The sequence below is a fragment of the Cololabis saira genome, unplaced genomic scaffold, assembly GCF_033807715.1.
Source record: "Cololabis saira isolate AMF1-May2022 unplaced genomic scaffold, fColSai1.1 scf112, whole genome shotgun sequence".
NCBI classification, from domain to species: domain Eukaryota; kingdom Metazoa; phylum Chordata; class Actinopteri; order Beloniformes; family Belonidae; genus Cololabis; species Cololabis saira.
Genome location: NW_026906276.1, coordinates 45,802 through 68,904, shown reverse-complemented (window position 1 = coordinate 68,904; position 23,103 = coordinate 45,802). Strand labels below are relative to the sequence as shown.

Genomic DNA, 23,103 nt, shown 5'->3' with positions numbered 1-23,103 from the left:
TAGTGGGAAAACCTGATTTTTCTACTCGTTTCAAGTGGAAATCTACTTTGAAACAGTTGAAAATTTTAGTTTTTTCCAGTGATGACTCTTGTTTCAGGTCTTAGTGTTAGGTAGCTGCAAGGTAAGTGTTGTTTAGGTTACTACTTATGTTAAGTGGATTCTCACTTAAAATTAGTAGGACAATCTGCATGTGGAACAAGATTTATCTTGTTCCACATGCAGATTGTCCTACTAATTTTAAGTGGAAATTTACTTTGAAACAGGTGAAAATTGTAGTTTTTTCCAGTAATTACCAGGAATAACTACCAGGAAAATAACTTATTTGACACAATTTCCACCCGTTTCAAGTGGATTTTAACTTGAAATTAGTAGGAAAACCTGATTTTTCTACTTGTTTCAAGTGGAAATCTACTTTGAAACGGGTGAAAATTGTAGTTTTTTTCCAGTAATGAGTCTTGTTTAAAGTGTTAGCTGCTAGTTGGTGCTTGTTAGCCGCTACTTAGCGACTAACTAGCAGCTAACACTTTAAACAAGACTCATTACCAGGAAAATGACTTATTTGACACAATTTCCACCTGTTTCAAGTGGATTTTGACTTGAAATTAGTAGGAAAACCCGCCTAACTAGTGGTTAAGTAACACCAACTAGTATATTGCTCTTATTTCTAGTTAATATGTCTCATTTTGCCTGGAGCCTTCCTGATCTTCTGCCTTTTGAACAGCCGGCACACGTCTTCCTGCACTGAAGATCTCAGTGGAAGACGTGTGCCGGCTGTTCAAAAGGCAGAAGATCAGGAAGGCTCCAGGCCCGGACGGCGTGTCGCCCTCCTGCCTGAGAGCCTGCGCCGAGCAGCTGGCTCCCACCTTCACACGGATCTTTAACCGGTCCCTGGAGCTGTGTGAGGTGCCCTCATGCTTCAAACGCTCCACCATCATCCCAGTCCCCAAGAAACCCACCATCACAGGTCTAAATGACTACAGACCCGTCGCCCTGACGTCTGTGGTCATGAAGACCTTTGAGCGACTGGTGTTGAGCCACCTGAAAGACACCACAGGCTCCCTGCTCGACCCCCTGCAGTTTGCCTACCGGGCAAACAGGTCGGTGGATGACGCAGTCAACATAGGACTGCATTACATCCTGCGTCATCTCGACACCTCAGGGACTTATGCAAGGATCCTGTTTGTGGACTTCAGCTCTGCGTTCAACACGATCGCTCCCGCAATCCTCCACCAGAAGCTCACCCAGCTCACCGTGCCTGCCCCCACCTGTCAGTGGATTACCAGCTTCCTGAGTGACAGGAGGCAGCAGGTGAGGCTGGGGAGCATCACATCCAGCACCCGTACCATCAGCACTGGCGCCCCCCAGGGGTGCGTCCTCTCACCACTGCTCTTCTCCCTATACACTAACGACTGCACCTCAGGGGACTCGTCTGTGAAGCTCCTGAAGTACGCGGACGACACCACCGTCATCGGCCTGATCCGGGAAGGTGACGAGTCCGCGTACAGACGGGAGGTGGATCAGCTGGTCCACTGGTGCGGTCGGAACCACCTGGAACTGAACCCGCTCAAGACTGTGGAGTTGACAGTGGACTTCAGGAAAAACCCACTGCCACTCCTCCCCCTCACCATCCTCAACAGCACCGTCTCCTCCACAGACTCCTTCAAGTTCCTGGGGTCCACCATCTCCCGGGACCTGAAGTGGTCCACCCACATCAACTCCATCAGGAAGAAGGCGCAGCAGAGGTTGTACTTCCTGCGGCAGCTCAGGAAGTTCAACCTGCCACAGCAGCTGCTGATCACATTTTACACTGCAATAATCCAGTCTGTTCTCTGCTCCTCCATCACTGTCTGGTTTGGATCAGCCACCAAACTGGACAGGCACAGACTGCAACGGACCATCAGGACTGCAGAGAGGATAGTTGGGACTAACCTCCCATCTATCGACGACCTGTACCGGTCCAGGACCAGGAAACGGGCAGGTCGAATCTCTGCAGACCCCTCACACCCGGGACACCGCCTGTTCCAACTCCTCCCCTCTGGACGGCGCTACAGAGCACTGTACGCCAAAACCTCCAGACACAAAGACAGTTTCTTCCCGCAAGCGGTTGCTCTGATGAACTCCCACAAATAATAAGTCTCAGAGTAACCAAACACGTGCAATAAAATCGTTAATAATCATGTCTGCCTCACTCTGCTGCACCTCTCACTTTTGTACTTCCTTTTGTATAATTTTTTGTATTTTTTGTATAATTTGTCTGTTAAAATTGTATATAGGTTATACTTATACTTTATTCTTATACTTATTCTTATTTTTATTCAGAACTATCCTTCTTTTATCACTACCTCAAACTGCTGCACCTTAAAATGTTAAAATGTTTATATGTATATAGTAATACCACATTTGTTTATTGTTTATTTGTTTATTGTTTATTTTTTATTTTTTATTTTTTTTTTACTACCAAAGAGCGAAATAACCGAATCAAATTCCTTGTTGGACAATGTTCGAACCTGGCCAATAAAGCTGATTCTGATTCTGATTCTGATTCTGATTTTGAGTCAAATCTCATCACACCTGCAAACAGGCCTCGTTGGCAGGAAAATAACTGATTTGAGCATTTTTAACTGTTTGGAGTAGATTTGTACGTTTTATCTTGGGAAAATACGTGAAACGGGCGAAAATGGTTGTTTCTGTCCAGTAACCACTTGTTTTAAGTGTCATGAGATTTTTCCTGACTAAAAACGAGACATTTTAACTTAAGACCAATATATTCCCGGTAAGATGTTCAGTTTTGACAACAACACGGTGAGTGGTACAAGTGTAACAGCATGACACTTGATAAAGTGCAAGCTCACAACTTGTTAAACGAGTGTAAGGTGAAAATACGAGAGTAATGAACCAGTTTGTCGTTTTTCTTCAAGTCCTGTGAAAGTTGTAACAATAAAAGATGATAAAAAAAAGGTCATTTCCTCCTCCTTTCTTCAAGCACATGACGTATACTGAACAAACACAACATGACTGTTCACGTTTGTGAACTGTACAAATACGTGTGTGTGTACATTTTATAAAGTTTTTGTCTCTTTTATCTGAAACTTGTAATTAGACATAAGACAGTCAAACCAGATATAAGATCCTTAGTAAAAGTGTACAATATGAAACTTGTGTGATTTGGGGACCTATAAGAACAGTATATAATAGTAATTGTACATACAGACGGACCTGGTGACGTCACAGCCGCAGCAGCCGTGTTCTTTGGCCGTTATTGGAATAAATGTTGTTAAAACCTCCCCGTGTGTAAGAAGGATAACAAGATCCATTTCTGATATTTCACACTCTGGTAATTCCAGATGAAATGATGATGTTTATAAATCAGACGCCAGCAACCACAGTGTTATACCAGTTACCATGGTAACAGCATGGTAACAGCATGGTAACAGCATGGTAACAGCAGCAGCAGGAGCATCCCGCTCCGTGAAACACATGCACGGAGGAAGATGTGGATCATCTTTAGCCGTTTTGGCATGTTTATTGAAGACAAAGCAGAACACTGGGTCTTTACTGTCCGGGACCAGCTCGTCTCTCCTCCACCTGCAGAATTGCGCTTTGGGAACCCGGAAGTCGGCTGGAGCGTCGCGCATCACGGCACGGCGGCTTTAACCGGGCAATCGGACCGGTTCCGACCGGAGTAACTGGTGGCAGGGGCTCCCGGGGACCGACCACCGGAATTTCAGCCCGATCTGCAGCGGGGAAAGCGGGATTCGGACCCCGCAACCGCACGTGCGGGCGCCAGGCGCGTCCTCCGTGGCGCATCCTGTGCGCATCCTGTCGCTTCCCGGGGATCAAACCGATCAAACCCGGTCAAAATGCCCGTGATCCCACGGGGGTCCGACCTGGGACGGACCCCAGAGGATCCAGCTGCTTTGACCGCCGGGAACCTGCTGATCTAAGCCGGATCCCCCAGCTGTCAAACCAGATGCGCTCCGCCGCGTCAACGGCGCATCAAACCGATCAAACCCGGTCAAAATGCCCGTTCCCCCGCCGGGATCCGACTGATCCGACACCCCACGACACCCAGCTGTCAAACCCCCCCCCCCCCCCGTCCACCAGCCGGCTCCGACCCCCAGAACCCCCATCCAAAAACCCTCGCGGGTTTGGATCGAGGAAAAAAAGCCCTCCCAGAGCCGGCTCGGGAACCTCGCTCTCCGTTAATCCTTGACCTCCCACGATTAAGCCCCCCCACTATTTACGTGCTGAGCATTGTTAAAGCCAGCTGGCCGAAAAAAAAGTCCACGGTCCTGGTACCATAGCCCATTTTTGGCCCGCACAGTGGAGACCTCTGGCGGCCGAAAACAGTACTGCACCGGATTTTCTGGGCCGCGTTTTGGCTCCCTCTGGTGGCCGAAAAAAAGTACTACAAATAATGAGATCAAAGAAAATCTCATTTATGATCACACTGAGAGAAGAAGTGATGAAGCTGAACTTCAATCATCAATCACATTTGATTCATATAGCACCTCTCATCCGGGTACATGAAAACACGAGGTGCTTTGACATTTTGATTGAAAAACAAGCAAGACCAAAAAGATAAAAGCTGGGAGACCAATGCACCCTGACATACAACATAGAATGTATCCAATGTATAAAAAGGTCAAAGTTCAAGGATTAAGGCTAAAAAATAATCAGTCCACAACAATAAAAAAAAATAATAAAAAAACATTATAAGAGATAGATAGATAAATAAATAAAACAGATAGCTTTAAAAAATGTTCCTCCGGTTCCTTCTCCGGTTACTCCGGTCCGGTGAGTTTGAGGCTTTTGTGGTTCTTTCAGTGGTTTTTCCAGCGGTCCCCGGTCCCGGGGGAGACCTGAACCCTGATATTTAACACTCTGGTTATTCCAGATGAAATGGTGACGTTTATGAATCAGACGCCAGCACAGTTATGTCTGTTTATGAACATTTGATAACTGGATGCTTTATTAACCGCTAAACCACGTTTTAGGAGAAAATACTACAATTTGTTGGAAAAACTACATTTGGAATCAAGTGTCATAATCGAATTGTACTTAGATTTTGTTTTAATTAGTTCAGGTAATAATAGTAGCCGAGAAGTGAAAATGGATGAGCGTGTGAAAGTTGTGGGTCCAGTGAATGAGGAATTTACATTTCTAAACCGCCCCGAGACAGAGTCAGAATCAAGAATAAAACAAGAATAATGAGGTGAAAATCTCATTTATGATCAAACGTCAACATTCCAGTAAATAATAGTATTTACAGGTGAAGAATATCAAATAAAAAAACACTAAACCAAACCAACCGAACCAAAAAAACTAAACAAACGGTGATCGTACCATATTGATTATTCATCAGGGCAAAAGTACTAAATGAACAGCGTGTGCAATTTTGCTCATTTCAGAGACGCAGTCGTCTTTGCACGATGTTTGTAGATCAGCTGGCACTTTGGTTTGCGGGTGCTGTCAAGTTTGCACACGTTTTAACACACGCAAACCTTTAGTAAATCGGGCCCATTGAAGGTTAAGACAGAATAAGATGTCTTTAATAACTTTCTGAAGGAGGTAAAAGATAATGTCGACTTCAGCGACTCATTCAAGTCATTCCAGAGTTTTGGATCTAAATGTTATATTAAATTGATGACCAGATGTTGGACAGAAGGCTAAATGAAGATTGCCACTGTGTCTTGTTGGATATGAATTAAAATCAGATGAAATTCATGTTTATGATTCACTTATCTAAAAAGAAATCATTCAAATCTTTGGTAACTCAGACTTATAATAAAGAGAATAAGCAGAAACATGTGGGGTGGGGGGTCCGTGGTTGGGCTCAGAAAGGATCCGGAGGGATCTGGATAATGTCTGCAGTTTCTCTGATGGGACAAAGCCGGTCCTGATTATCTTTTCCTCTGCAGACGGGGCCTCATTTATAAAAGAGTGCGTAGGATTCATGCTAAAAGTATACGTGTGCAAGAATTATGTAAGGACAGTCATAAAGGATCCCGGTCCCCGGGGGGGACCGGGGACAATTTTTCCCATTTACTAGAATCATCATCATCATCATCATCATCATCTTCATCATCTTCATCATCATCATCATCATCATCATCATCATCATCATCATCATCATCATCATCATCATCATCATCATCATCATCATCATCATCATCATCATCATTCATAGAAGGACAGAGTTCCAGCAGGAACGTCCACGTAAACTGCTGCTCTGCCAGAGTCTGGACATGGAGATGAGGAGGTGGTGGATGTTCCTCTTTTATTGTGAAGGAGCCGGTACCGACCACCTGGAGAACAGTCCAGCCTCCAGGAATGATCTGATACATATGATGACTGATACATAAACCTCTCCGCTCCACTGGACCTCCCAGTAGCAGCGACCCGTCAGAACTTCTCCACACAGCAGCTGCTCCCAGAGATCAGACCTGTCTGGATGGTCCAGCAGCAGCAGCAGCAGCAGCAGCATCAGGCTCCACCACCCTGACAGGAGGAGGAGGACGGGGGTCAGACCGGCTCAGTCTCTGTCAGGGGGGGGGGGGGGGGGGGGTGGGGGGGGTGGTGTCTAGAGGCCCCGGGGAGTGCCCGCTGGGGCCTCTAGACACCTGTTTAGAGGCCCAGCCACCCTCCCCCCCCGACGGGAGGAGGGGGGGGGGGTGGTGTCTAGAGGCCCCGGGAGTGCCCGCTGGGCACTCCCGGGGCCTCTAAACACCACCCCCCCCCCTCCCCCCCTCCTGACGGGAGGAGGGGGGGAGGGGGAAGATGTTCCTCTTTTATTGTGAAGGAGCCGGTACCGACCACCTGGAGAACAGTCCAGACTCCAGGAATGATCGTTTCCTCCAAACCTACAGTCATCAGAGCCTCCTTTCCTGCTGATTCTTCTGTAACTCACTGATACAGAAACACGTCCGCTCCACTGGACCTCCCAGTGACAGCGACCCGTCAGAACTTCTCTACACAGCAGCTGATCACAGAGATCAAACCTGTGTGGATGATCAGGATACGACTGATCCTCCCCCACCAACATCATCTTCCTGTTGTCATCAGACAGTTTGATCTTGTTGTGGACTGTGTTTGTGTCGACGGTGAGTCGACAGGAATCTGATGGAGAGAACAAACAAGCAGCTGCAGTTATTATTGATCAGTTATTGATCACTGATGGACTCATGAAGGAGTGAAGACGGTTGAATAAAAACACACTTACACTTCCTCAGACCTGGTGTCAGCCATCGTTGTCCAGCAGGCTCCACCCTGGAAGGAGGAGGAGGGTCAATTCAATTCAATTCAATTCAATTCAATTCAATTCAATTCAATTCAATTCAATTCAATTCAATTCAATTCAATTCAATTCAATTCAATTCAATTCAATTCAATTCAATTCAATTCAATTCAACTTTATTTCTATAGCGTCTAATACAACAGATGTTTGTCTCTAGACGCTTTTCAGAGATCCAGAACATGAACATGAACATAAACATAAACCCCTGAGCAATGATTACATAAACAGACCGGCTCAGTCTCTCTCAGAGGAAGCAGAGATGTCACAGCTTTTTCTCAACATTTACACTTCTTTCTCGAAATTTCAACTTTTTTCTCGAAATTGTACTTCGACATTCATTTTGACATTTCAACATTTTTCTCTACATTTCCACTTTTTCCTCAAAGTGCATAATGAAAAGAAAATCTTCCTCCTCTAAAATATTATTTCTATTTTTCTCCTGTCTAGCCCTGATACTCTCCCGTATTGTGGTCATGTGACGATAACGATAATTAAATATACAATGTAATATTGTACAGGAATAAAAACCGGACTAAAATGTAGACTACAAAATAAAAGCTCTGCTAAAATGTGTCTTCATTTTCGTTGTCCAAAACGAGACCAGGGCTGAAACGATTCCTGGAATAATTTGAGTAATTGGATTAGAAGACATGACACAATATGAAACTTGTATGATTTGGGGACCTATAAGCAGTGGCGGAGCCAGAATGTAGCTAATGGGTGGGCCTGCAAAAATTTGGGTGGGCCTGATTTTTTATAAGTTCAGATGTGCGTACAAATAATATTTTGTAAAAAAATCTGGGAAGTTCGTTTTTATATTTTTTTATTTTAAATTCTAAATGTTAAGAAAATAGTTACACAGTTATACTTTTAAGGCAGACACAATGGTAACTGATCATGAATTGTCAATGGTTGAATTGAATTGGCCGAGGGGGGGGTGCAGTTCTGTGTTCCTGCCACGGCACGGCGACATTCTTTCCCTCGCCCCTTCCTGTTGGCGCCGCCACGCCCCTTCCTGTTCCCGCCGAGAGTTTGTCACGCCACTTCCTGTTCCCGCCGAGAGTTTGTCACGCCCCTTCCTGCTGGCGTCCATCTTTCACACGTTGCAGCCTCCCCGTCAGGTGGACGCCTCATCTCCTCCGATCCTCCAGGTAAGGATGAAAATGGTGTTTTAAACCGAGTTGTATCGGTTGCTGGTGACGCGGAGCAGCTCCTGAGCTCTGTATTGTTGAATTCCGACCTTTCTAGAGCGGCGGGACGTCGACCGACGGGATGCTCGGCATGGTGGGGAGCCTGGGGCCGCACCTGCTCCGGGGGAAGGATCCGAGCTGCACGTGGGTGAGTGAGAACGCTCTTTAGCCTCTTATAAAGGCATGTATTATTAGATTATGTCCGTGCTCGTCGGCTAGACGGCCTCGGAAAAGGCTCTAATGCTGTGTGGCCCGTGTTGCCATGCTGCTTAGCTGCTTAGCTCCGGGCTTAGCCACTTAGCTGCTAATTGCTTAAAACATGCTTAAACCTGCTTAAAACATGCTTAAACCTGCTTAAAACATGCTTAAAACATGCTTAAAACATGCTTAAAACATGCTTAAAACATGCTTAAAACATGCTTAAACCTGCTTAAAACATGCTTAAACCTGCTTAAACCTGCATGCCTCTTAGTTACTTTGAACCGAAATTAAAGGGGGCCCTTTGTCATTTTTGTCAAATTATCTTTGCATTTGTGTGACTGATAAATGTCATTGTGCCGTTGTTTTGGCCGAGGGACGGCGACATTCTTTCCCTCGCCCCTTCCTGTTCCCGCCGAGAGTTTGTCACGCCACTTCCTGTTCCCGCCGAGAGTTTGTCACGCCCCTTCGTGCTGGCGTCCATCTTTCACACGTTGCAGCCTCCCCGTCAGGTCGACGTCTTCATCTCCTCCCATCCTCCAGGTAAGGATGAAAATGGTGTTTTAAACCGAGTTGTATCGGTTGCTGGTGACGCGGAGCAGCTCCTGAGCTCTGTATTGTTGAATTCCGACCTTTCTAGAGCGGCGGGACGTCGACCGACGGGATGCTCGGCATGGTGGGGAGCCTGGGGCCGCACCTGCTCCGGGTGAAAGATCCGGGCTGCACGTGGGTGAGTGAAAACGCTCTTTAGCCTCTTATAAAGGCATGTATTATTAGATTATGTCCGTGCTCGTCGGCTAGACGGCCTCGGAAAAGGCTCTAATGCTGTGTGGCCCGTGTTGCCATGCTGCTTAGCTTCTTAGCTGCTTAGCTCGGGGCTTAGCCACTTAGCTGCTAATTGCTTAAAACATGCTTAAAACATGCTTAAAACATGCTTAAACCTGCTTAAAACATGCTTAAAACATGCTTAAACCTGCATGCCTCTTAGTTACTTTGAACCGAAATTAAAGGGGGCCCTTTGTCATTTTTGTCAAATTATCTTTGCATTTGTGTGACTGATAAATGTCATTGTGCCGTTGTTTTGGCCGAGGGACGGTGACATTCTTTCCCTCGCCCCTTCCTGTTCCCGCCGAGAGTTTGTCACGCCACTTCCTGTTCCCGCCGAGAGTTTGTCACGCCCCTTCGTGCTGGCGTCCATCTTTCACACGCTGCAGCCTCCCCGTCAGGTGGACGTCTTCATCTCCTCCCATCCTCCAGGTAAGGATGAAAATGGTGTTTTAAACCGAGTTGTATCGGTTGCTGGTGACGCGGAGCAGCTCCTGAGCTCTGTATTGTTGAATTCCGACCTTTCTAGAGCGGCGAGACGTCGACCCACACACACACACACACACACACACACACACACACAGACACAGACACATTCTCAGACACAGACACATTCTCAGACACAGACACATTCTCACACACAGACACATTCTCACACACACACACAGACACATTCTCACACACACACAGACACATTCTCACACACACACACACACAGACACATTCTCACACACACACACATTTTCACTCTCACACACACACATAGACACACACACACACACACACATTCTCACTCACACACATAGACACACACACACACACACATTCTCACTCACACACATAGACACACACACACACACACACATACACACACATAGACACACACACACATTCTCACTCACACACAGACACACACAGAGAGAGACACACACACACATTCTCACTCACACACATAGACACACACACATTCTCACTCACACACATACACACACATTCTCACTCACACACAGAGACACACACACACACACACAGACACACACACATTCTCACTCACACACATAGACACACACACACATAGACACACACACACACACATAGACACGGACACACACACAGTACTTTCAATGTATTTATTCAAACAGGCTGTGAATGTAACACCAACATTGTATATTTCCACAGGTGAACGGAGATGAAGATGGTGGTGATGAAGACGACGATGACCACGTGGTGAACTGTGAAGACGCAGATCAATAAACCAGCCGTAGACCGCTAGTAAGTGTTAGTTAACCTGTAGTTATCATGTAAATATGATCTCTGTCTTCCTCTCGTGGTGAAAACATGAATTATTCTATGTTCCCACAGGTGAACCTTCGGCGGCCTCCACCCCCCTCCCCCTCTGGTCGTCCTGCTGCTGACGCTGACGACGTCCCCGGCCGGCCCCCCACCTGACGGTCCTGAAGGAGGGATGACGGCGAATCGTGGGCGTGGATTTCTTCAGCTGCTCCGGCCTCCCTGCACAAATAAATGAATTAATCCATTCACACCCACTGCAAAACATCTTTACCAGTAGTCTGATTTCTAGCTTAAAATGTCTCATTTTTAGTCCAGAAACCCTTTAAACAAGACTCACTACCAGAAAAACGACTTATTTGACAATTGCCACTTGTTTCAAGTGGATTCTCACTTGAAACAAGTAGGAAAAATCTGCCAAGGGAACAAGATAAATCTTGTTCCACTGGCAGATTTTTCCTACCTATTTCCAGTGAAAATCTACTTTGAAACGGGAGGAAATTGTTGTTTTTTCCAGTGATGAGTCTTGTTTAAAGTGTTAGTGTTAGGTAGCTGCGTGGTAAGTGTTGGTTAGCCAGGAAAGTAACTGATTGGACAATTTTCACCTGTTTCACGTGGATTTTCACTTGAAACAAGTAGGAACATCTGCCAGTGGAACAAGATAAATGTTCTCATTACAAGCAAAAAAGTCTTGTTCCACTGGCAGGTTTTTCTACTTGTATTAAGTGGATTCTCACTTCAAATGAGTAGGACAATCTGCATGTGGAACAAGATTTATCTTGTTCCACATGCAGATTGTCCTACTTATTTGAAGTGGAAATTAACTTTGAAACAGGTGAAAATTGTAATTTTTTTCAAGTAATGAGTCTTGTTTCAAGTGTTGGCCTCTAGTGGTTAGCCGCTACTTAGCGGCTAACTAGCTGCTGGTTAGCCGCTACTTAGCGACTAACTAGAAGCTAGTTAGCCGCTACTTAGTGACTAACTAGAAGCTAGTTAGCCGCTACTTAGTGACTAACTAGAAGCTAGTTAGCCGCTACTTAGCGACTAACAAGCACCAACTAGCAGCTAACACTTTAAACAAGACTCGTTACCAGGAAAATAACTTATTTGACACAATTTCCACCCGTTTCAAGTGGATTTTAACTTGAAATTAGTAGGAAAACCTGATTTTTCTACTTGTTTCAAGTGGAAATCTACTTTGAAACAGGTGAAAATTGTAGTTTTTTCCAGTAAAGAGTCTTGTTTCAAGTGTTAGCCTCTAGTGGTTAGCGGCTAACTAGCTGCTGGTTAGCCGCTACTTAGCGACTAACTAGCAGCTAGTTAGCCGCTACTTAGTGACTAACAAGCACCAACTAGCAGCTAACACTTTTAACAAGACTCATTACCAGGAAAATAACTTATTTGACACAATTTCCACCCGTTTCAAGTGGATTTTAACTTGAAATTAGTGGGAAAACCTGATTTTTCTACTCGTTTCAAGTGGAAATCTACTTTGAAACAGTTGAAAATTTTAGTTTTTTCCAGTGATGACTCTTGTTTCAGGTCTTAGTGTTAGGTAGCTGCAAGGTAAGTGTTGTTTAGGTTACTACTTATGTTAAGTGGATTCTCACTTAAAATTAGTAGGACAATCTGCATGTGGAACAAGATTTATCTTGTTCCACATGCAGATTGTCCTACTAATTTTAAGTGGAAATTTACTTTGAAACAGGTGAAAATTGTAGTTTTTTCCAGTAATTACCAGGAATAACTACCAGGAAAATAACTTATTTGACACAATTTCCACCCGTTTCAAGTGGATTTAAACTTGAAATTAGTAGGAAAACCTGATTTTTCTACTTGTTTCAAGTGGAAATCTACTTTGAAACGGGTGAAAATTGTAGTTTTTTTCCAGTAATGAGTCTTGTTTAAAGTGTTAGCTGCTAGTTGGTGCTTGTTAGCCGCTACTTAGCGACTAACTAGCAGCTAACACTTTAAACAAGACTCATTACCAGGAAAATGACTTATTTGACACAATTTCCACCTGTTTCAAGTGGATTTTGACTTGAAATTAGTAGGAAAACCCGCCTAACTAGTGGTTAAGTAACACCAACTAGTATATTTCTCTTATTTCTAGTTAATATGTCTCATTTTGAGTCAAATCTCATGACACCTGCAAACAGGCCTCGTTGGCAGGAAAATAACTGATTTGAGCATTTTTAACTGTTTGGAGTAGATTTGTACGTTTTATCTTGGGAAAATACGTGAAACGGGCGAAAATGGTTGTTTCTGTCCAGTAACCACTTGTTTTAAGTGTCATGAGATTTTTCCTGACTAAAAACGAGACATTTTAACTTAAGACCAATATATTCCCGGTAAGATGTTCAGTTTTGACAACAACACGGTGAGTGGTACAAGTGTAACAGCATGACACTTGATAAAGTGCAAGCTCACAACTTGTTAAACGTCACAATTGTCACAAATACAGGGAGTGTAAGGTGAAAATACGAGAGTAATGAACCAGTTTGTCGTTTTTCTTCAAGTCCTGTGAAAGTTGTAACAATAAAAGATGATAAAAAAAAAGGTCATTTCCTCCTCCTTTCTTCAAGCACATGACGTATACTGAACAAACACAACATGACTGTTCACGTTTGTGAACTGTACAAATACGTGTGTGTGTACATTTTATAAAGTTTTTGTCTCTTTTATCTGAAACTTGTAATTAGACATAAGACAGTCAAACCAGATATAAGATCCTTAGTAAAAGTGTACAATATGAAACTTGTGTGATTTGGGGACCTATAAGAACAGTATATAATAGTAATTGTACATACAGACGGACCTGGTGACGTCACAGCCGCAGCAGCCGTGTTCTTTGGCCGTTATTGGAATAAATGTTGTTAAAACCTCCCCGTGTGTAAGAAGGATAACAAGATTAATTTCTGATATTTCACACTCTGGTAATTCCAGATGAAATGATGATGTTTATAAATCAGACGCCAGCAACCACAGTGTTATACCAGTTACCATGGTAACAGCATGGTAACAGCATGGTAACAGCATGGTAACAGCATGGTAACAGCATGGTAACAGCATGGTAACAGCATGGTAACAGCAGCAGCAGGAGCATCCCGCTCCGTGAAACACATGCACGGAGGAAGATGTGGATCATCTTTAGCCGTTTTGGCATGTTTATTGAAGACAAAGCAGAACACTGGGTCTTTACTGTCCGGGACCAGCTCGTCTCTCCTCCACCTGCAGAATTGCGCTTTGGGAACCCGGAAGTCGGCTGGAGCGTCGCGCATCACGGCACGGCGGCTTTAACCGGGCAATCGGACCGGTTCCGACCGGAGTAACTGGTGGCAGGGGCTCCCGGGGACCGACCACCGGAATTTCAGCCCGATCTGCAGCGGGGAAAGCGGGATTCGGACCCCGCAACCGCACGTGCGGGCGCCAGGCGCGTCCTCCGTGCATGCGCATCCTGTGCGCATCCTGTCGCTTCCCGGGGATCAAACCGATCAAACCCGGTCAAAATGCCCGTGATCCCACGGGGGTCCGACCTGGGACGGACCCCAGAGGATCCAGCTGCTTTGACCGCTGGGAACCTGCTGATCTAAGCCGGATCCCCCAGCTGTCAAACCAGATGCGCTCCGCCGCGTCAACGGCGCATCAAACCGATCAAACCCGGTCAAAATGCCCGTGATCCCACGGGGGTCCGACCTGGGACGGACCCCAGAGGATCCAGCTGCTTTGACCGCTGGGAACCTGCTGATCTAAGCCGGATCCCCCAGCTGTCAAACCAGATGCGCTCCGCCGCGTCAACGGCGCATCAAACCGATCAAACCCGGTCAAAATGCCCGTGATCCCACGGGGGTCCGACCTGGGACGGACCCCAGAGGATCCAGCTGCTTTGACCGCTGGGAACCTGCTGATCTAAGCCGGATCCCCCAGCTGTCAAACCAGATGCGCTCCGCCGCGTCAACGGCGCATCAAACCGATCAAACCCGGTCAAAATGCCCGTGATCCCACGGGGGTCCGACCTGGGACGGACCCCAGAGGATCCAGCTGCTTTGACCGCTGGGAACCTGCTGATCTAAGCCGGATCCCCCAGCTGTCAAACCAGATGCGCTCCGCCGCGTCAACGGCGCATCAAACCGATCAAACCCGGTCAAAATGCCCGTTCCCCCGCCGGGATCCGACTGATCCGACACCCCACGACACCCAGCTGTCAAACCCCCCCCCCCCGTCCACCAGCCGGCTCCGACCCCCAGAACCCCCATCCAAAAACCCTCGCGGGTTTGGATCGAGGAAAAAAAGCCCTCCCAGAGCCGGCTCGGGAACCTCGCTCTCCGTTAATCCTTGACCTCCCACGATTAAGCCCCCCCACTATCTACGTGCTGAGCATTATTAAAGCCAGCTGGCCGAAAAAAAAGTCCACGGTCCTGGTACCATAGCCCATTTTTGGCCCGCACAGTGGAGACCTCTGGCGGCCGAAAACAGTACTGCACCGGATTTTTTGGGCCGCGTTTTGGCTCCATCTAGTGGCCGAAAAAAAGTACTACAATTAATGAGATCAAAGAAAATCTCATTTATGATCACACTGAAACCTTTGGTTTCAGAGAAGAAGTGATGAAGCTGAACTTCAATCATCAATCACATTTGATTCATATAGCACCTCTCATCCGGGTACATGAAAATACAAGGTGCTTTGACATTCTGATTGAAAAACAAGCAAGACCAAAAAGATAAAAACTGGGAGACCAATGCCCCCTGACGTACAACATAGAATGTATCCAATGTACAACAAGGTCAAAGTTCAAGGATTAAGGCTAAAAAATAATCAGTCCACAACAATAAAAAAAAGTAATAAAAAAAACATTATAAGAGATAGATAGATAAATAAATTAAACAGATAGCTTTAAAAAATGTTCCTCAGGTTCCTTCTCCGGTTACTCCGGTCCGGTGAGTTTGAGGCTTTCATGGTTCTTTCAGTGGTTTTTCCAGCGGTCCCCCGGTCCCGGGGGAGACCTGAACCCTGATATTTAACACTCTGGTTATTCCAGATGAAATGGTGACGTTTATGAATCAGACGCCAGCACAGTTATGTCTGTTTATGAACATTTGATAACTGGATGCTTTATTAACCGCTAAACCACGTTTTAGGAGAAAATACTACAATTTGTTGGAAAAACTACATTTGGAATCAAGTGTCATAATCGAATTGTACTTAGATTTTGTTTTAATTAGTTCAGGTAATAATAGTAGCCGAGAAGTGAAAATGGATGAGCGTGTGAAAGTTGTGGGTCCAGTGAATGAGGAATTTACATTTCTAAACCGCCCCGAGACAGAGTCGGAATCAAGAATAAAACAAGAATAATGAGGTGAAAATCTCATTTATGATCAAACGTCAACATTCCAGTAAATAATAGTATTTACAGGTGAAGAATATCAAATAAAAACACTAAACCAAACCAACCGAACCAAAAAAAACTAAACAAACGGTGATCGTACCATATTGATTATTCATCAGGGCAAAAGTACTAAATGAACAGCGTGTGCAATTTTGCTCATTTCAGAGACGCAGTCGTCTTTGCACGATGTTTGTAGATCAGCTGGCACTTTGGTTTGCGGGTGCTGTCAAGTTTGCACACGTTTTAACACACGCAAACCTTTAGTAAATCGGGCCCATTGAAGGTTAAGACAGAATAAGATGTCTTTAATAACTTTCTGAAGGAGGTAAAAGATAATGTCGACTTCAGCGACTCATTCAAGTCATTCCAGAGTTTTGGATCTAAATGTTATATTAAATTGATGACCAGATGTTGGACAGAAGGCTAAATGAAGATTGCCACTGTGTCTTGTTGGATATGAATTAAAATCAGATGAAATTCATGTTTATGATTCACTTATCTAAAAAAAAATCATTCAAATCTTTGGTAACTCAGACTTATAATAAAGAGAATAAGCAGAAACATGTGGGGTGGGGGGTCCGTGGTTGGGCTCAGAAAGGATCCGGAGGGATCTGGATAATGTCTGCAGTTTCTCTGATGGGACAAAGCCGGTCCTGATTATCTTTTCCTCTGCAGACGGGGCCTCGTTTATAAAAGAGTGCGTAGGATTCATGCTAAAAGTATACGTGTGCAAGAATTATGTAAGGACAGTCATAAAGGATCCCGGTCCCCGGGGGGGACCGGGGACAATTTTTCCCATTTACTAGAATCATCATCATCATCATCATCATCATCTTCATCATCTTCATCATCATCATCATCATCATCATCATCATCATCATCATCATCATCATCATCATCATCATCATCATCATCATCATCATCATCATTCATAGAAGGACAGAGTTCCAGCAGGAACGTCCACGTAAACTGCTGCTCTGCCAGAGTCTGGACATGGAGATGAGGAGGTGGTGGATGTTCCTCTTTTATTGTGAAGGAGCCGGTACCGACCACCTGGAGAACAGTCCAGCCTCCAGGAATGATCTGATACATATGATGACTGATACATAAACCTCTCCGCTCCACTGGACCTCCCAGTAGCAGCGACCCGTCAGAACTTCTCCACACAGCAGCTGCTCCCAGAGATCAGACCTGTCTGGATGGTCCAGCAGCAGCAGCAGCATCAGGCTCCACCACCCTGACAGGAGGAGGAGGACGGGGGTCAGACCGGCTCAGTCTCTGTCAGGGGGGGGGATGGTGGGGGGTGGGGGGGTGGTGTCTAGAGGCCCCGGGGAGTGCCCGCTGGGGCCTCTAGACACCTGTTTAGAGGCCCAGCCACCCTCCCCCCCCGACGGGAGGAGGGGGGGGGGGTGGTGTTTAGAGGCCCCGGGAGTGCCCGCTGGGCACTCCCGGGGCCTCTAAACACCACCCCCCCCCCTCCCCCCCTCCTGACGGGAGGAGGGGGGGAGGAGGAAGATGTTCCTCTTTTATTGTGAAGGAGCCGGTACCGACCACCTGGAGAACAGTCCAGACTCCAGGAATGATCGTTTCCTCCAAACCTACAGTCATCAGAGCCTCCTTTCCTGCTGATTCTTCTGTAACTCACTGATACAGAAACACGTCCGCTCCACTGGACCTCCCAGTGACAGCGACCCGTCAGAACTTCTCTACACAGCAGCTGATCACAGAGATCAAACCTGTGTGGATGATCAGGATACGACTGATCCTCCCCCACCAACATCATCTTCCTGTTGTCATCAGACAGTTTGATCTTGTTGTGGACTGTGTTTGTGTCGACGGTGAGTCGACAGGAATCTGATGGAGAGAACAAACAAGCAGCTGCAGTTATTATTGATCAGTTATTGATCACTGATGGACTCATGAAGGAGTGAAGACGGTTGAATAAAAACACACTTACACTTCCTCAGACCTGGTGTCAGCCATCGTTGTCCAGCAGGCTCCACCCTGGAAGGAGGAGGAGGGTCAATTCAATTCAATTCAATTCAATTCAATTCAATTCAATTCAATTCAATTCAATTCAATTCAATTCAATTCAATTCAATTCAATTCAATTCAACTTTATTTCTATAGCGTCTAATACAACAGATGTTTGTCTCTAGACGCTTTTCAGAGATCCAGAACATGAACATGAACATAAACATAAACCCCTGAGCAATGATTACATAAACAGACCGGCTCAGTCTCTCTCAGAGGAAGCAGAGATGTCACAGCTTTTTCTCAACATTTACACTTCTTTCTCGAAATTTCAACTTTTTTCTCGAAATTGTACTTCGACATTCATTTTGACATTTCAACATTTTTCTCTACATTTCCACTTTTTCCTCAAAGTGCATAATGAAAAGAAAATCTTCCTCCTCTAAAATATTATTTCTATTTTTCTCCTGTCTAGCCCTGATACTCTCCCGTATTGTGGTCATGTGACGATAACGATAATTAAATATACAATGTAATATTGTACAGGAATAAAAACCGGACTAAAATGTAGACTACAAAATAAAAGCTCTGCTAAAATGTGTCTTCATTTTCGTTGTCCAAAACGAGACCAGGGCTGAAACGATTCCTGGAATAATTTGAGTAATTGGATTAGAAGACATGACACAATATGAAACTTGTATGATTTGGGGACCTATAAGCAGTGGCGGAGCCAGAATGTAGCTAATGGGTGGGCCTGCAAAAATTTGGGTGGGCCTGATTTTTTATAAGTTCAGATGTGCGTACAAATAATATTTTGTAAAAAAATCTGGGAAGTTCGTTTTTATATTTTTTTATTTTAAATTCTAAATGTTAAGAAAATAGTTACACAGTTATACTTTTAAGGCAGACACAATGGTAACTGATCATGAATTGTCAATGGTTGAATTGAATTGGCCGAGGGGGGGGTGCAGTTCTGTGTTCCTGCCACGGCACGGCGACATTCTTTCCCTCGCCCCTTCCTGTTGGCGCCGCCACGCCCCTTCCTGTTCCCGCCGAGAGTTTGTCACGCCACTTCCTGTTCCCGCCGAGAGTTTGTCACGCCCCTTCCTGCTGGCGTCCATCTTTCACACGTTGCAGCCTCCCCGTCAGGTGGACGCCTCATCTCCTCCGATCCTCCAGGTAAGGATGAAAATGGTGTTTTAAACCGAGTTGTATCGGTTGCTGGTGACGCGGAGCAGCTCCTGAGCTCTGTATTGTTGAATTCCGACCTTTCTAGAGCGGCGGGACGTCGACCGACGGGATGCTCGGCATGGTGGGGAGCCTGGGGCCGCACCTGCTCCGGGGGAAGGATCCGAGCTGCACGTGGGTGAGTGAGAACGCTCTTTAGCCTCTTATAAAGGCATGTATTATTAGATTATGTCCGTGCTCGTCGGCTAGACGGCCTCGGAAAAGGCTCTAATGCTGTGTGGCCCGTGTTGCCATGCTGCTTAGCTGCTTAGCTCCGGGCTTAGCCACTTAGCTGCTAATTGCTTAAAACATGCTTAAACCTGCTTAAAACATGCTTAAACCTGCTTAAAACATGCTTAAAACATGCTTAAAACATGCTTAAAACATGCTTAAAACATGCTTAAAACATGCTTAAACCTGCTTAAAACATGCTTAAACCTGCTTAAACCTGCATGCCTCTTAGTTACTTTGAACCGAAATTAAAGGGGGCCCTTTGTCATTTTTGTCAAATTATCTTTGCATTTGTGTGACTGATAAATGTCATTGTGCCGTTGTTTTGGCCGAGGGACGGCGACATTCTTTCCCTCGCCCCTTCCTGTTCCCGCCGAGAGTTTGTCACGCCACTTCCTGTTCCCGCCGAGAGTTTGTCACGCCCCTTCGTGCTGGCGTCCATCTTTCACACGTTGCAGCCTCCCCGTCAGGTCGACGTCTTCATCTCCTCCCATCCTCCAGGTAAGGATGAAAATGGTGTTTTAAACCGAGTTGTATCGGTTGCTGGTGACGCGGAGCAGCTCCTGAGCTCTGTATTGTTGAATTCCGACCTTTCTAGAGCGGCGGGACGTCGACCGACGGGATGCTCGGCATGGTGGGGAGCCTGGGGCCGCACCTGCTCCGGGTGAAAGATCCGGGCTGCACGTGGGTGAGTGAAAACGCTCTTTAGCCTCTTATAAAGGCATGTATTATTAGATTATGTCCGTGCTCGTCGGCTAGACGGCCTCGGAAAAGGCTCTAATGCTGTGTGGCCCGTGTTGCCATGCTGCTTAGCTTCTTAGCTGCTTAGCTCGGGGCTTAGCCACTTAGCTGCTAATTGCTTAAAACATGCTTAAAACATGCTTAAAACATGCTTAAACCTGCTTAAAACATGCTTAAAACATGCTTAAACCTGCATGCCTCTTAGTTACTTTGAACCGAAATTAAAGGGGGCCCTTTGTCATTTTTGTCAAATTATCTTTGCATTTGTGTGACTGATAAATGTCATTGTGCCGTTGTTTTGGCCGAGGGACGGTGACATTCTTTCCCTCGCCCCTTCCTGTTCCCGCCGAGAGTTTGTCACGCCCCTTCGTGCTGGCGTCCATCTTTCACACGCTGCAGCCTCCCCGTCAGGTGGACGTCTTCATCTCCTCCCATCCTCCAGGTAAGGATGAAAATGGTGTTTTAAACCGAGTTGTATCGGTTGCTGGTGACGCGGAGCAGCTCCTGAGCTCTGTATTGTTGAATTCCGACCTTTCTAGAGCGGCGAGACGTCGACCCACACACACACACACACACACACACACACACACACAGACACAGACACATTCTCAGACACAGACACATTCTCAGACACAGACACATTCTCACACACAGACACATTCTCACACACACACACAGACACATTCTCACACACACACAGACACATTCTCACACACACACACACACAGACACATTCTCACACACACACACATTTTCACTCTCACACACACACATAGACACACACACACACACACACATTCTCACTCACACACATAGACACACACACACACACACATTCTCACTCACACACATAGACACACACACACACACACACATACACACACATAGACACACACACACATTCTCACTCACACACAGACACACACAGAGAGAGACACACACACACATTCTCACTCACACACATAGACACACACACATTCTCACTCACACACATACACACACATTCTCACTCACACACAGAGACACACACACACACACACAGACACACACACATTCTCACTCACACACATAGACACACACACACATAGACACACACACACACACATAGACACGGACACACACACAGTACTTTCAATGTATTTATTCAAACAGGCTGTGAATGTAACACCAACATTGTATATTTCCACAGGTGAACGGAGATGAAGATGGTGGTGATGAAGACGACGATGACCACGTGGTGAACTGTGAAGACGCAGATCAATAAACCAGCCGTAGACCGCTAGTAAGTGTTAGTTAACCTGTAGTTATCATGTAAATATGATCTCTGTCTTCCTCTCGTGGTGAAAACATGAATTATTCTATGTTCCCACAGGTGAACCTTCGGCGGCCTCCACCCCCCTCCCCCTCTGGTCGTCCTGCTGCTGACGCTGACGACGTCCCCGGCCGGCCCCCCACCTGACGGTCCTGAAGGAGGGATGACGGCGAATCGTGGGCGTGGATTTCTTCAGCTGCTCCGGCCTCCCTGCACAAATAAATGAATTAATCCATTCACACCCACTGCAAAACATCTTTACCAGTAGTCTGATTTCTAGCTTAAAATGTCTCATTTTTAGTCCAGAAACCCTTTAAACAAGACTCACTACCAGAAAAACGACTTATTTGACAATTGCCACTTGTTTCAAGTGGATTCTCACTTGAAACAAGTAGGAAAAATCTGCCAAGGGAACAAGATAAATCTTGTTCCACTGGCAGATTTTTCCTACCTATTTCCAGTGAAAATCTACTTTGAAACGGGAGGAAATTGTTGTTTTTTCCAGTGATGAGTCTTGTTTAAAGTGTTAGTGTTAGGTAGCTGCGTGGTAAGTGTTGGTTAGCCAGGAAAGTAACTGATTGGACAATTTTCACCTGTTTCACGTGGATTTTCACTTGAAACAAGTAGGAACATCTGCCAGTGGAACAAGATAAATGTTCTCATTACAAGCAAAAAAGTCTTGTTCCACTGGCAGGTTTTTCTACTTGTATTAAGTGGATTCTCACTTCAAATGAGTAGGACAATCTGCATGTGGAACAAGATTTATCTTGTTCCACATGCAGATTGTCCTACTTATTTGAAGTGGAAATTAACTTTGAAACAGGTGAAAATTGTAATTTTTTTCAAGTAATGAGTCTTGTTTCAAGTGTTGGCCTCTAGTGGTTAGCCGCTACTTAGCGGCTAACTAGCTGCTGGTTAGCCGCTACTTAGCGACTAACTAGAAGCTAGTTAGCCGCTACTTAGTGACTAACTAGAAGCTAGTTAGCCGCTACTTAGTGACTAACTAGAAGCTAGTTAGCCGCTACTTAGCGACTAACAAGCACCAACTAGCAGCTAACACTTTAAACAAGACTCGTTACCAGGAAAATAACTTATTTGACACAATTTCCACCCGTTTCAAGTGGATTTTAACTTGAAATTAGTAGGAAAACCTGATTTTTCTACTTGTTTCAAGTGGAAATCTACTTTGAAACAGGTGAAAATTGTAGTTTTTTCCAGTAAAGAGTCTTGTTTCAAGTGTTAGCCTCTAGTGGTTAGCGGCTAACTAGCTGCTGGTTAGCCGCTACTTAGCGACTAACTAGCAGCTAGTTAGCCGCTACTTAGTGACTAACAAGCACCAACTAGCAGCTAACACTTTTAACAAGACTCATTACCAGGAAAATAACTTATTTGACACAATTTCCACCCGTTTCAAGTGGATTTTAACTTGAA

General features: G+C 45.4%; 2 protein-coding genes across 2 annotated transcripts; both read right to left on the bottom strand.

Annotated features, from left to right (window-relative positions):
* Positions 1-668: 668 nt before the first annotated feature.
* LOC133438625 (uncharacterized) lies at positions 669-11,159 on the bottom strand. The gene is made up of 5 exons (XM_061717401.1): positions 10,956-11,159; positions 7,223-7,269; positions 6,817-7,119; positions 6,447-6,501; positions 669-894 (listed from the first exon to the last, which is right to left on the bottom strand). The coding sequence occupies exons 1-5, from the start codon at positions 11,105-11,107 to the stop codon at positions 669-671; spliced, it is 783 nt and encodes a 260-aa protein (XP_061573385.1). The 5' UTR covers positions 11,108-11,159.
* Positions 11,160-17,372: 6,213 nt separating this feature from the next.
* LOC133438624 (stonustoxin subunit alpha-like) lies at positions 17,373-22,019 on the bottom strand. The gene is made up of 4 exons (XM_061717400.1): positions 21,816-22,019; positions 18,145-18,191; positions 17,735-18,041; positions 17,373-17,424 (listed from the first exon to the last, which is right to left on the bottom strand). Exons 1-4 carry the CDS (start codon positions 21,965-21,967, stop codon positions 17,373-17,375), a joined length of 558 nt encoding a protein of 185 aa, XP_061573384.1. The 5' UTR covers positions 21,968-22,019.
* Between the last annotated feature and the right edge of the window lie 1,084 nt (positions 22,020-23,103).

Bases quoted from the DNA above. Each gene is read 5' to 3' on its own strand.
- LOC133438625 (XM_061717401.1), bottom strand. From the start codon at position 11,107: ATGAGACATTTTAAGCTAGAAATCAGACTACTGGTAAAGATGTTTTGC. The intron at 7,270-10,955 runs GTGGGGGGCCGG...TCCTCCTTCCAG, and splicing joins CCCTCCTTCAGGACCGTCAG to GGTGGAGCCTGCTGGACAAC. The intron at 7,120-7,222 runs GTAAGTGTGTTT...TCTCTCCATCAG, and splicing joins GACACCAGGTCTGAGGAAGT to ATTCCTGTCGACTCACCGTC.
- LOC133438624 (XM_061717400.1), bottom strand. From the start codon at position 21,967: ATGAGACATTTTAAGCTAGAAATCAGACTACTGGTAAAGATGTTTTGC. The intron at 18,042-18,144 runs GTAAGTGTGTTT...TCTCTCCATCAG, and splicing joins GACACCAGGTCTGAGGAAGT to ATTCCTGTCGACTCACCGTC. The intron at 17,425-17,734 runs GTACCGGCTCCT...TCCTCCTGTCAG, and splicing joins GACTGTTCTCCAGGTGGTCG to GGTGGTGGAGCCTGATGCTG.